The sequence below is a fragment of the Carcharodon carcharias genome, chromosome 13 (genome assembly GCF_017639515.1).
Source record: "Carcharodon carcharias isolate sCarCar2 chromosome 13, sCarCar2.pri, whole genome shotgun sequence".
NCBI lineage: Eukaryota > Metazoa > Chordata > Chondrichthyes > Lamniformes > Lamnidae > Carcharodon > Carcharodon carcharias.
Window position 1 is genome coordinate 1725617 of NC_054479.1, and position 15200 is coordinate 1740816.

Here is a 15200-nt window from a genome sequence, read left to right on the forward strand (position 1 = left end):
GGCTGAAAAGGAATTGGATAAGCGGCCCAGCTAATCTTTGAAGTGGCTGCCAAAGAGAACTAAGGTGTTGTCAGTACAGGCACGAGACCCATTACACTGAATAATTAGGATCTGATTAGTTGGAAATAAAATTACCAATAAAAAGAAATAACATTACAACCACACTATTCTAAATGGTCCCACCTGTGCAGTATTTATGTCATGAGAGCACAGTTAAGTTCCATAATCAATATTCTGAGTGCATGTAATAACAACAGCTAGAAATATTCAGTGGTCAGGTAGCATCCAGAGAGACTCAAAAGAGAGTCACTCAATTTAGTTTGTCCTGAGAAAGGATCTTGGGCCTGAAATGTCACTGACTGACTTCAGTTACTCGCTCCTGAGTAACTGCAGCATTTTCTCTTTTCATTCTCAGATTTCAAGCATCCACAATATTTCATTTTTGAATGAGTATAATATATTGGGGCTTTACAATGTTAGTCACAGTATTTTTATACTGGATCCACAGTGATCTACTTCAGTAGATCAGGCAAAGTGAGACGGAGACTGAGTGAGTAGAAATTAGGTTCACGTGTGAATTTGGTGCAGGGCGAAGAGGTGCTTTAAGTAAAATTTATTGCAATTAATAAAGTGTGTTAATTATTCAGTATACTAGTGAGATTTAGCAATAATTGTAAAGTTTATTAAGTTAAGGCCAAGTAAAATAAAGTTAATATAAGTAAACCAAAGTAAAATAAAGCTAACATAAATGAAGAAAAGTTAAGACATGGCAGGGCAGCATGGTCACATGGCTCGGTTACATGTTCTGTACTATGTGGGAAGTCATGGATGCTACCAGTGACCTAGACGGCCACATGTGCAGCAAGTGTCACCAGCTGCAGAAACTTAAGCTCCGGGTTTCAGAGCTTGAGTGGTGGCTGCAGTCATTGTGACGCATTTGCGAGGCTGAGAGTTATGTTCAGAGAGGTGGTCACATCGCAGAAGCATGGAGGCAGAAAGGGTATGGGAGAACCAGGCAGATACTGCAGGAGTCCCTTGAGGTCCGGCTCACTAATCAACTTTCTGTTTTGAATACTGGTGAAGGATTGGTTCCTTGGAGGAGTGTAGTCAGAGCCAAGTTCGTGGCACCACGAGCAGCTCAGCTGTAGAGAAGGGGAGGAAGAAGAGGTGAAGAGCAGTAGAGATAGGGGATTCATTCGTTAGAGGAATAGACCGGTGTTTCTGTGGCCATAGATGTGATTCCAGAATGGTATATTGACTCCCTGATGCCAGGGTAAAGGACGTCACCCTCTAGGGGAGGGTGAACAGCCAGAGGATGTGGTCCACGTCGCTCCCAATGATTTAGGTAGGACGGGGGAGGAGTCCTGAAAGCAAATTTCAGGGGGATAGGAAAGAGGATGAAAAGCAGGACCTCTAAAGCAGTAATCTCAGGATTACTTCCAGTCCCAGGAGAATTGAGAGATTGAACACATAACTGGAGAATTGGTATAGGAGAGAGGGCATCAGATACCTGAGGTGTTGGGACCAGTTCTGGGGCAGGTGGGATCTGTACAACTTGGATGAGCTGCATATTAACAGGACCAGGTCTAATTTCCACGCAGGGAGATTCGCTAGTGCTGTTGGGGAGGATTTAAACTAGATTGCCAGGGGGGTAGGAACCTGAGAGGCAGCTCAGATTCGAAGGAAGCAAAACTGGTAAAAGGAAGTAGAAAAGTAGAAAGCAAAAATAGAAGACAGACAAAGCATTGGCAAGCGTCACATAGAATCAGCATAGAGAATAAAGTTAAAAAGCAGAATTAAAGGCACTCTATTTGAATGCATGTAGCATTCGCAAAAGGTTGATGAGTTGAATGCAAAAGTGAGGTAAATGGGTATGATTTAATTGCCATTACGGAGACTTGGCTACAGGGTGACCAAGATTGGGATTTCACTATCCAAGGATATTCAGCATTCAGGAGGGAGAGGCAAAAAGGAAAAGGAGGAAGGATAGCACTCTTAATAAGGGACAAGGTCAGTACATTAGTAAAAGAGGATCTTAAATCGAAGGGTCAAGATGTAGAATCAGTTTGAGTAGAGCTAAGAAACATCAAGGGACAGCAAACATTGGAGGGAGTTGTTTACAGGCCACCAAACTGTAGTGCTAATGTTGGGCATCGTATAATCAGGGAATTAGAGATGCATGTAACATGCGTAATACAGTAATAATAAGCAACTTCAATTAAGCCATAGACTGGGTTAACCAAATCAGCACTAATGGTGTGGAGAAGGAATTCCTGAGTGTGTACGAGATGGGTTTCTGGAACAGTACATTGAGAAACCAACTAGGGATCGGGCTATTTTGGATTTAATGTTGTGTAATGAGAGAGGGCTAATTAATAACCTGCTGCAAAGGAGCCTTTGGGAAATAGCAACCATAATATGATAGAATTTCGCATTAAGTTTGAATGTGATATAGTTCATTCTGAAATTAGAGTCTTAACTCTGAAGAAAGGAAATTATGAGGGTATGAGGGGCAAGTTGGTAATGGTGGATTGGGAAAATACTCCAAAAAATTTGATGGTAGACAGGCAATGGCTAATATTTAAGAAATACTACATGGTTTACAACAGACATACGTTCCTCGAAGGCAGAAACACCCAAAGGGAAAGGTAAATCAACCGTGGTTAATGAAAGAAGTTAAAGATTGCATTAGATCAAAGGAAGTGGCTTATAAGGTTGCTAGAAAAACTGGTAAGACTGAGGATTGGGAGCAATTTAGAACCCAGCAAAGGAAGACAAAGTAACTGATAAAGAAAGGGAAAAGAGAATATGAATACAAACTAGCAAGGAACATAAAGGCCGACTATAAAAGCTTCTTTAGGTATGTGAAAAGATTAGTTAGGATAAATGTGGGCCCATTACAGGTGGAGATAAGAGCATTTATAGTGGGGAACATGGAAATGGCGGAGAAACTAAACAGTTACTTTGCATATGTCTTCGGCTTTGGGGAGTCAGGAGGTGAGTTACTCGTCACAGGATTCCTAGTCTTTGAGCTGCTCTTGTAGCCACAGTATTTATATGGCTAGTTAGTTCAGTTTCTGGTCAATGGTAACCCCCAGAATGTTGATAGTGGGGGATTCAGCAACGGTAATGCCTTTAAATGTCAAGGGCCAATGGTTAGATTCTCCTTTATTGGAGATGGTCATTGCCTGGCACTTGTACGGCACAAATGTTACTTGCCACTTGTCAGCCAAAGCCTGGATATTGTCCAGGTCTTGCTGCATTTGGACGTGGACTGCTTCAGAATCTGAGGAATCGCTGAGCATTTAGAAAAGAATAGCAAAATTGGGCAGAATCCACATGGATTTATGAATAGTTGTTTGGCAGGATAGAACTTGAGTATTGCTGAAAAAAGACATTTTTTGTCAAAGCTTTTCATCTTGCACTCATCAGGACAATTCGTGAGAAAATACCAATGTCAGGGGAACCAACATATTTATATTGTATGTGAAGAGAGTGCTGATTGGTTGGCAAGTGGACTCTGATTGGTAGAGGTGTTGCCATGATAAATGCACTAGTTGATGGTGACTGACAGGTAACTGCCAAGCATTGTTGAAATTGCCTGGTTTAAATTTCATGGATTGAGAGTTGGTTAACAGACAGAAAGCACAGAGTGCAATTAAATGGATAGTTCTCTATCTTTCTGTTTATTAAGTTTTAACAACAATCATAATGAGTAACAGTACAAATAATAGCTTACAGCACAGCAATAACTGAACACACTTATAATTGGAAGAGAAAGAAAAGGGAAATGAAAAGAGAAGTAGGAGGAAGAGGAAGAAAAAGGAAAGAAAAAAGGAAAACAGATGAAGAAAAAAGAAACCTCCCCAACCCCCCCCAAAAAATCATAAGAAAATCAACAACAATCATAGGACAGATATAGTTTCACATGATACAGTATATACAACCTTAAGTAGGATCAGTGAAGTGAAAGTAGGGAGCTATATTTCCTCAAAATAATCTAAGAAAGGTTGCCAAACTACATAAAACACATCAGTGGAGCATCATAATATACTTCATTTTTTCAAGCTTAAGATTCTGCCTAAGATCATATATCTAATCAGTAAAAGAAGGTGGAGCAGACCATTTCCAACTTAATAAAATAACGTCTAGCCAATAATGTTGAAAAGGCAAGCACATCAGTCTGAATTTTTGTAAGAGGGATGCCATTTGGTTCCACCCCAAAGAGTGCTGTAATAGGAGAGGGATCAGTATTGCTACTGAAAATATGTGAGAGACTACAGAGGAGATTCACAAGAATGATTCCAGGGATGACGAATTGTAGCTATGAGGATAAATTGGAGAGGTTGGGAATGTTTTCCTTGGAGAAAAGGTGGCTAAGAGGAGACTTGATAGAGGTATTCAAGATCCTGAGGGGACAGGGTAAATAGTGAGAAACTGTTCCCACTCAACAGAACATCAAGAACTAGAGGGCACAGATTAAAAATAATTGGCAAAAGGAGTAAATGTGATGCAAGGAAAAATCTTTTCACCCAGACGGTGGTTGGAATCTGGAACAAATTTCATGAACAGATGGTGGAGGCAGATTCAATGAATGGCGGGGTCATTGAATATTTTAAGGCAGAGGGTGATAGATTCTTGTTAAGCAAGGGAATCAAAGGTTATCGGGGGTAGATGGGAATGCAGAATTTGAAACACAAACAGATCAGCCATGATCTTAATGAATGGTGAAGCAGGCTCGAGGGACCAAGTGGCCTACTTCTGCCTTTATTTCGTATGGTTGTATAATCTAAGGATAAGGGATAGGCCTTTTAAGACTGAGATGAGAAGGAATTTCTTCACTCAGAGGGTGGTGAATCTTTGGAATTCTCTACCCCCGAGGGTTGTGGAAGCTCAATCATTGAGCATTTTCAAAACAGGAATCGATAGATTTCTGGAGACTAATGACATCAAGGGATATGGAGATGGTGCAGGAAAGTGATGCTGAGGTAGATGATCAGCTGAATGGTGGAGTAGGCTCGATGGGCTGAATGGCCTACACCTGTTCCTATGTTCAAGTTTAGCAAGTGCTAAATTGGTAAAAATGTGCTCCTTTTGCTCTGGCCTGAAGGTACATAGATTGTAGTGGCAAAACTTCAAACATTAAATAATACTGTCAATTAAAACAGTAACATCAGTACATACCGCTTGATTATCCACTTGCATCATATCTTCCCCTAAATTTTCAAGTAGTGCAGTCTCTGGAGCGGCTGCTGTTAGTTTTTGACTCCCTGTGTCTACAGATGAAAAATTAGAATATTGATCATCCTTATTTTGTCCATTCTCCAAATATCTAAATTGTGCATGAAAGTTGGATGTTAACTACATAGCTAACTCTAAAATCAAACTCTTGCTAACTTCTACAGTAAAACAAGGTAACAGTAGAGCTTCCTCAAACAGGAATATATTTTACTTTCTCCTCAGTGCCTTTAATTTTGAGAGAGGTAGAAATGGGTTGGTATGTAAGTAGTCCAACACCCAGGCCACCAAGTGCTCCTAAATAAGATTGTGAAGCCTCACACAACAAGTTTCTCATTCCAGTCATGGCAACTGGAGCAGAATCTGAGTGGATGCCAGGAGCTTTCTTCAGTCACAGGGACAGTCATGCTGGACTGCTCTTGCCCTATTTAGTAGCTAGTACTACCCAAGCAGCAATGACAGGAAGTCTATGAAATGTTTCCCTATCTTAACCCTGCTTACCCTGTATGAATTTACGCATTAGAGTCCTCCCCCACCACCACCACCCCAACCCCAGTTGATCATCCAGGTCATTGCCCACTGATCACAGAAGAACCAACAGATTTAATTACCCCTTTTTAAAATTTTTATTGTTCCAACCAGTTACAGATCCTTCATTTGCTCTGACCAGGTCCTTCCCAAAGCATGCCAATTCGCTCCTCTCTGAAGGACAACACCAGAACACAACTTAATACGATGGGGGTTTGGGTTCAAATTCCACCATGGCAGCTGGTGGAATTTAAATTCAACGAATTAATAAATCTGGAATTGTAAGTTAGTCTCAGTAAAGGTGACCCTGAAGCTGCCATCGATTGTCATAAAAGCCCACCTGGTTCACTAATATCCTTTAGGGAAGGAAATCTGCCATCTTAAACTGGTCTAGCCTACATGTGACTCCAGACCCATCCTATGCGATTGACTCTTAACCGCCCCGTGAAATGGCCTAACAAGCCATTCAGTTCAAGGGCAATTAGGGATAGGCAACAAATACTGGCGCCCAAAACACAAGAAAGAATTTAAAAATTCCCAAAGGTAACAGAAGTCAATATATAAAGCAAGTTCTTGCAATATACTCGTTAGCAGGGTCAGAGGCAACTCCATTGGAAGACCACGCAGATGGTACAGCGAGTTTAGTCTTTTCCAATTTACCCTGAACCTCCACTGACTAGGTTTTACAAGACATAAAACTATAGCCCATATACAATATACAACTATAGCCCTCTTTATACAACTTACCAGCTTTTTCTGCTTCTCCTGCGTTTGGTAAATCAGATTTTGCTCCATCAGCAATTTCAGTGATTTCAGCATCACCTTCATTTGTAGGCTCAGCTACCTCATCAGGTTCTTTGTGAAGAATAGCATAAATTGTTATAGCGTTGTAGTTACACATAAAAGATTTGTAAATAATCATCTAATGTCTGGTATTGGTGCACAGTGAAGGAAGTTGTTATGAGACAAGGCAGTGTATGTCTCAAGATAGAGAGGAACAAAAAAATCACAGACCTCAAGTGTGCGCTTCTCAGGAGCTGTTGAACAGGTGCTTAGAAACTGGCTGCTGCCAACTGCACCCCGTTAAACACAAATATGTTTTCTCTGTTGGTGCCACTGGGGCAATTATTCAGTTGTGAAGACAATTGCAATCACTGTACAATAGCATGCTGTGATTTCATTACTTTGATTTCCCAGTTATATAACAAAGGTATATGCCAGGGAGAGTTAACAGGAAATTCATGGAAAAGCATTTTTCAAACCTCTTTTGCAGTGTGAGTAGAGATACCCACATGTCAATGCAGTCTGGGCCACTGTCAAGAAATATTGAGCATTCCAATACAATTTATGCCATCTCAACACATATGCACTTGGACAACTATTATTGATCAGAGTGAGACAGGACTGGTTTTGAAAAAGGCAAGTCATGTCAAAAGAACCCCATTGAGTTTCTTGAAAAGTTAAGATAAGTAAGGGAATGTCTACGGATAATCTAGGCTTCCAGAAGATATTCCATAAAATTCCACTTAAGAGACTGTTACATAGAAACATAGAAAAAAGGAGCAAGAGTAGGTCATTCGGCTGCTCTGCCATTATGATCATGGCTGATCATCCAACTCAATAGCCTGCTCCCGCTTTCTCCTCATATCCTTTGATCCCTTTCGTGCCAAGAGTTATATCTAACTCTTTCTTGAAAACATACAATGTTTTGGCCTCAACTACTTTCTGTGGTAGCGAATTCCACAGGCTCACCACTCTCTGAGTGAAGAAATTTCTCCTTATCTCATCCTAAATAGTCTACCCCGTATCCTCAGACTGTGACCCCTGGTTCTGGACTCCCCTACTAAAGGGAACATCCTTCCTGCAACTAGAATTTTATAGGTTTCAATGAGATCCCCCCTTCATTCTTCTGAACTCCAGCGAATATAATCCTAACCGACTCAATCTCTCCTCATATGCCAGTCCCGCCATCCCAGGAATCAGTCTGGTAAATCTTCGCTGCACTCCCTCCAAGCATGATCATCCTTCCTCAGATAAGGAGACCAAAACTGCACACAATATTCCAGGTGGGGTCTCACCAAGGCCCTGTATAATTGCAGCAAGACATCCCTGCTCCTGTACTCGAATCGTCTCACTATGAAGGCCAACATGCCGTTTATTCCTGTCTGGTGCAAAAGTAAAACAGGAAATGTGGCCAAACCATGGCTTACAAGGGAAATTAGAGACAGTATTAGATCCAAGGAAGAGGCATACAAATTGGCCAGAAAAAAACAACAGGCCTGAGGATTGGGAGCAGTTTAGAATTCAGCAAAGGAGGACCATAGAATTGATTAAGAAGGGGAAAATAGAGTACGAGAGTAAGCTTGCGGGGAACATAAAAACTGACTGTAAAAGTTTCTATAGGTATGTGAAGAGAAAAAGATTGGTAAAGACAAATGTAGGTCCCTTACAGTCAGAAACAGGGGAATTTATAATGGGGAACAAAGAAATGGCTGACCAACTAAATACATACTTTGGTTCTGTCTTCACAAAGGATGACACAAATAACATATCAGAAATGCTGGGGAATACAGGGTTTAGTGAGAGGGAGGAACTGAAAGAAATCAATATTAGTAAGGAAATGGTACAGAAAGTGTATGAAAGTTAGGGTTAGGATGTCAGGGGTCCAGTCCTATCCCTATCTCCATTTCCTGCTGCTATTCCTTGGTATAGATACATTAGGGTTAGGGTGTTGGAGGTTTTTGGTCGGTATTGGGTTATAGGATGCCAGGGGACTGAACTGGGATAGGGCGTCAGGGATTGGGGACTTTAGCTCAGGATTGGGTTGTGGCTTTCTGGTGATTTGGGCTGGGTTAGGGTATTGGGGATTAGGGCTTGAGGTGCTGGAGGTCAGGGCTTTGGGGTCTGGGCTGGGTTTTGGGTGTTATGTTTCGGGGATTAGGATTTTAGGGTTATGCCTTTGGGTGTCAGGATTTGGAAGTCAGAGTTTAGAGGGTCAAGGTTTTGGGGGTCAGGGTTTAGCGTTCAGAGTTTAGGAGTCAGAGTTTAGTGAGTCAAGATTCATGGGTCAGGGTTTAGAGGGTCAAGGATTTGGGTGTCAGGGTTTTGGGATCAGGGTTTGGAGGTTGGGATTTCAGATTCGTGGTTTAGAGGCCAAGATTTTGCGGGTCAGGGTTTAGAGGGTCATGGCTTTAGGGGTCAGGATTGTCATGTCCAGAAGATATGAATGAAAATATAAACATATATATCTATATAATCCTGGCTGCTTTATAAAATTACTTTTTTTAAATGGACGAAGGCTTTACATTGGCTGAGGCCTGATTAGCTACAGCTCACACAAAAGGTATTTCTAGCCTTCAGAAAACATCAAGGATCTCGTTATCTCTAAAGAGGTGCTCACGCCCCCTGTGACTGCAGGAATCAAATTCCAAGGAAATGCACAAAGACCCTTTACATTTTTAAGGCAGAGCTCTGGCCAACGGAAACAATATGTCTGCGAGGACAAAGAAGTCCTGAAACCGCTGAAACTTATTAATGGATACAACATTAACCATCTCAAGAATCTAGACCAGGATCCTTTGTCTCAACCAAAGAGAAGAAGTCACATGAGCCAACCCCCACTCCAAGCTGCTAGGACCTGTAATATTGCCTTGTGTAACTGAATCCAGGCAGTCTGCCATTTTCCATCAACAAAGCAGCAGCAGGGAAAGAGCTCTGTCCAAGATTAAATTGCCTGACTCTCATCTACACTGTTTTCTTTTGGAACATCTGAACTTCTGTACCAGTGCCTACTGTAAAACTGATTCATCTCTACATGCTTCTCCCATCATGGAAGTCAGCGCTACTGGAAAAGTGGATCACTCTGCATCAGTTTCAGCCGGCTAACCTCTGTGAAGGAATACAGCATTGGACTGTTGATTCTGAACTCTGGACTCACGTGAAACAATAATTCTTATTTTGTCTGTGGTCTTTGCCTTGTATCTCTTTCTTTCCCTTATCTCTCTTTTATGTGTGAATGTACCTGGGTTACGAAGCGACACCCCCTCCCCACATTTTGCATGTGTTTAAAATAAACCCTCTGATTTTACCCTATCTCAAGTGTGCCCTGGGGTTATTAATAGAGAATTGGATCACTCCAAAAACTGAAGGGTTGGGGGTAAATACACCAGAACTTATAAAGGGGGAAATCAAAAATTAAAAACACCTTTCTGTTTACGGATGGGTGATGAGTGGAGAAATCAGGGCTGTTTTAAATTAAACACCCTCCTGTCCGTAATAGGGTTTAGAGGGTTAAGGTTTAAGGATCAGGGTTTAGAAGGTCAAGGTTTAGGGGTCAGGGTTTTGGGGGTCAAGGTTTAGAGGGTTTAGGGATCAGGGTTGTGTTATGGGTTTGTTTGTTTCTTCAACTTTTCTTCTTAGGGGCACATCTCTCAAGTCTGATCTCACCTGCTTTTAGATTTTCATGTCTTGAGATTCTGTTCTGGGTTCATCATTTATAATGCCATCATTCATACTACTGCTGATCACCATGTTGTGTACCGCCACCAGTCACCATGTTGGTGTTATGGGTTCATTTGATATCTCAGTGGTGAGATTGAGACTTGTATGTTTAAACATGAACCATTTATTGTTAATGTTTAACTATGTACAGATCCCAGTTACTGTCATGCATGGTGCTGCTTCCATGCAGGTAGGCTGCTTCTAGACTGTTCTGTATGTCTATTACCAGTGACTCCATGTATCATTCTGTAGGCAGTGTTATTCTCCAGTCCCATGTTAACCCTTGCTCTGTCGAGCATCTTTACGTTACAATGGCATACATCATGATATAGCATCCCCCTTTCTTCTCAAAAAGAAACTTTCCTCCCTTCCAAAGGAGTATAATCTTTACTTGCCATTCCCCCTTCCCCACCCCAAGTCTCTGATTTTATACATTCGACAGTCTTGAGGCTTGACAGTTCTTCCACATATCAGTCTGCCAAGTTTGGAGGAATGGTAGTAGTGCTCTGTGTTTCTGGTACTTTGTTATCTTCATTTGATTCACTTTTTTGCACTCCTTCGAGTTGCATTTCTCTTTAATAATAACCCATCTGCTTTTATCATACACTGTTTCTTCCACAGGGAATGTGCACACCATTCATTCCTAGAGTGAACTTGAATTTTCTGGTGTCCACCATGTTCTTGCTGGACATATATGTTTCGCAAATGGAACCTTCATTTCCACTTGTTTCAAAATTTCAGCCAAGCATTTGTTTGCTGTTTTATTTTCAAATCCCTTTGCAACCTTATGAATCAGTTCGCAGCATGTCTGAGATGTCCAGTGTTATTTCTTCTTCTAGTAACTTGCGTTTCAGTGTCAGATATACATTTTCCAATCTCATTCCTGCCTTTTCTTTCTTTGTCTGCAACAGGACTTTATCTTTGTCTTTCATTTTGGTTTCACTGTTAGTCAAGGCTGTCTCGGTCAAAGTGCTAACTTGTTTCAGTTCTTTAATTGTGCTACTCTTGTCTTCCTATCCGCTCACAGCTTGGAAAATTCTATGGCTTTTCCTTTCAATGTCTCCTCGTTTCCATTCAACTGCTTCCTCGGCTCATCAGTCTTTTTCTTGTAGCTTTTGACTTATCCTGGAATATTGAACATTGCTGAGTTTTCTTGATAACTGATTCCTCAGTTTGTTCAGAGTGACATTAAATTCATTTTCCTTCTCTTCATAATTTTCCAGAATAATAAACTTGACTTGAGGGATGCTTATAGCATCTAAAAATGCATCAACAGGTTTTCCTTTTCTTTGTGAAACTCTCTTGCTTCATCTTGAGTTTTCCTGTAATTCAGCAGAGGCTCCTCGAATTTCTTCTGCTGTGCCTCCATTCTGCTGTTTAAGAAAGTCACTATTTCTTCATGTTGCTGAATGGTTACGCATTTCTTTTGCACTTGATCTTGAAGGATAATCAATTATTCTTTCAACTGTTTACTTTCTTGTTGACCTCTTGCTATCTCACTCTGGATATCAGTGCATCATTTTGTTGCTACTGATAGTTCCAATGCAGCTTCTTCTGAAGTAATATTCAACACCCTTTTTAATGCCTCATGTTTTTCTATGGCTACATATTGATTCTTCAAGGAGTCTTTCAGAGTCACAACTTCTTTGCGTACCTTTACTGCCTGCTGTTTTGCCTGGCTATATATCTGGTTGAGTTTTCCCAACTCCTGCTTTGATTTGCCAGCTGTGGAATTGAGGGCCGTTATTTCCTCCTTATACTTTTGTGTTGTCTCTGAAATTTGTTTATTCAGATCTCAAACAGCTTGGTTCATTGACGGCTTCAGTTTATCATACTTTTTCAGAGGTATATACTCACCTTGAATCTTGCGCTTCAAATCTTCTAGTTCAGTTCTGATGCAAACATTTTCCAGTAGATCAGCTTAATTTACTTCATGCACGTTTACTTCTTTTGTGTTACTTCAGTTGCTTTCCTTCATTCTCAGCCTCTGCGCACTCCATACTGCTATCCCTCTCCCTGGCTCTAGGGTCTTTTGGCTCCCTCTCTCTAGGATATTTTATCGCTCTCGCTCCGGGGTCTTCAACTGCCCTCACTCTGGAGTCTCTTGTTGCCCTTCCTCTGGGATCTCTTGGTTCCCTTGGCGCATTATTGGGGGTGTGCTAGTCTTTCGTCTAGGATCTGCGTCCTCCACAGCTTGGAGTTTGAAATATCTGTCAAAGCCTTTTAATATCTCACCAAAAGCTGTCGAGTATTGATCTTCACCAGCAAATGACCCAAAGACAAATAAAAACTGATCAACTTGTACTTCTCCTGACTGCCTTATTTAAGCCTGTAATTCTCCTGTAAACTAAAAATTGTCTTCTCCAAGACTCCCACTCTTGGATCTGGTTTAGCCCTTTCCTTAGCCAAATTATGTTTAGTTCTTCTAATTTTCTGTCCATGCCCATTTTATTTATTGTAGTTACTTCTTTAAACAACACTACCCCTATCTGTGAAGTAACTTTTTTTCCACTCAGGCTTTCTTTGTCGTGAGTTTCCCGTACTTCTATGATTTTGACAGGCTCCCTGGCAATCGGGGGTCTTCTATTAAATCTTTTTAAAAATTCAAAATAACAACATTTCTTTTCTTGACGATTTTTTCTTTTACCTCTGCAGGTCCTTTTTACTTTGAACATCCCATGCTTTGAGAGCTTCAGTGGGCACATTTTTCTGAAAGGAAAAAGCCTGCAGAGTTTAAGAGAGAGGGAACCCTTTTCAGTTAGCTCTGCAGCATTCTCTCTTCTATACGAAAGCTAGAGACCTGACTGAAAAGGGTTCCCTCTCTCTTAAACTCTGCAGACTTTTTCCTTCTTTTCTAACTGTGCTCTGCTGGTTTCTCTCTTTACTCTGTAGTTTTTTTTATTAAGCTTTTCTTTTTACTTCAGTGCAGCATTGCCACCATTGTTAGGATCTACTGTGCCTCTGGGACTGCCACCTATTGTATATTGTAAGTATACCTTCTTTTATGTATTTTTTGCTTACCATCTTGTGAACTGACCAGGTTCTTTGACCCTGTGTCACTCAGGGTCTGGCAAATTTTGTATTTTTGCTCACCGTCTTATGAAGTGACAAGTATTCTTCACACTGCATCATTCAGGGTCATGCAATATTGTACTTTTCCTCAACTGTCTTGTAATCTAACCAGAGTTTTTACTCTGCGTCACTCAAAAGTCTTACAATGGACCTCCGCTCATTGTGGTGGATCCCTCAACTTCCAAGTCTGTAGCAAAGAGTCTTCACCTGTTTCTTCATTTTCTTCTTCTTAGGCGCACATCTCTCTAGTCCGGCTTCAGCTGCTTTTAGATTTTCATATATTAGGATTCCGTTCTGGGTTCATTGTATAAAATGCCATCTTTCATAGCACCACTGATCACCTTGTTGTGTTACGGATTTATTTGATGTCTCAATTATGAGATCTTGAGACTTGTACATTTAACTATGAACCATTTATTGCTAATCTTAAACTATGTACAGATCCCAGTTACTGTCATACATGGTGCTGCTACATGCAGATAGGTTGCTTCTAGACTGCTCTATTAGCCTATTACTATGTGACTCTATACATCATACTGTGGGTGATGCTATTCTCCAATCCCGTGTTGACCTCCTTTCTCTGCCAAGCACCTTTACATGACAATGGATGCAGGCACACAGAGCATCATATAATGGTCAGAGTTTAGATGGTTAAGATTTGGGGGTCAGGGTTTAGGCGTCAGGGTTTTCAGGTCTAGATTTAGAGAGTTAAGGTTTTGGGGTCAGGGTTTAGAGAGTTAAGGTTTGGGGATCAGGGTTTGGCAAATCCCGTCCTCTCACCTATCTCCATTTCCAGTTCCTGCTCCTCAGTGCGGCTGCCTTTGAAGAAGAGCAGAGCTGATGAACTGTCCTCTCCATGGGTGTCATTGAGGAATTTGAGGATGATCAGCTCCTGCATCCCGTCGTCTCGGTTCACCAACTCCTCAAAACACTCGGGCTCCGTGATCCCGAATTCTTGATAGACCCGATCCCGGATCCACTCCAGACGCGGATCATCCAGAGACATCATTGTGGCGGCTGGCGAGAACCCGACAGGGACTCAGTACACCGGGAACGCGCTCTGACTGACCACCCGCTCCCAGAGCGCGCTCTGACTGACCAACCGCTCCGAGAGCGCGCTCTGACTGACCACCCGCTCCTAGGTCGCGCTCTGACTGACCACCCGCTCAGAGAGCGCGCTCTGACTGACCACCCGCTCCTAGATCGCGCTCTGACTGACCACCCGCTCCTAGGTCGCGCTCTGACTGACCACCCGCTCCGAGGGCGCGCTCTGACTGACCACCCGCTCCCAGAGCGCGCTCTGACTGACCACCCGCTGCGAGGGTGTGCTCTGACCACCCGCTCCTAGGTCGCGCTCTGACTGACCACCCGCTCCCAGAGCACGCTCTGACTGACCACCCGCTCCGAGGGCGCGCTCTGACTGACCACCCGCTCCGAGGGCGCGCTCTGACTGACCACCCGCTGCGAGGGTGTGCTCTGACCACCCGCTCCTAGGTCGCGCTCTGACTGACCACCCGCTCCCAGAGCACGCTCTGACTGACCACCCGCTCCGAGGGCACGCTCTGACTGACCACCCGCTGCGAGGGTGCGCTCTGACCACCCGCTCCTAGGTCGCGCTCTGACTGACCACCCGCTCCCAGAGCGCGCTCTGACTGACCACCCGCTCCGAGGGCGCGCTCTGATTGACCACCCGCTCCCAGAGCGCGCTCTGACTGACCACCCGCTCCGAGGGCGCGCTCTGACTGACCACCCGCTGCGAGGGTGCGCTCTGACCACCCGCTCCTAGGTCGCGCTCTGACTGACCACCCGCTCCCAGAGCGCGCTCTGACTGACCACCCGCTCCGAGGGCGCGCTCTGACTGA

At 42.8% G+C, this 15200-nt stretch overlaps 1 protein-coding gene across 1 annotated transcript in view; it reads right to left on the reverse strand.

The window, feature by feature from the left end:
• dnah10 (dynein axonemal heavy chain 10) overlaps positions 1-14757 on the reverse strand; it is a 317805-nt gene extending 303048 nt beyond the window's left edge. The window contains exons 1-3 of the mRNA XM_041203322.1: positions 14119-14757; positions 6514-6621; positions 5185-5276 (exon numbers count right to left, since the gene is read on the reverse strand). Of these exons, the coding sequence (XP_041059256.1) occupies positions 5185-5276; positions 6514-6621; positions 14119-14347 (429 nt within the window). The 5' untranslated portion in view covers positions 14348-14757. The remainder of the gene's footprint in view (positions 1-5184; positions 5277-6513; positions 6622-14118) is intronic.
• Between the last annotated feature and the right edge of the window lie 443 nt (positions 14758-15200).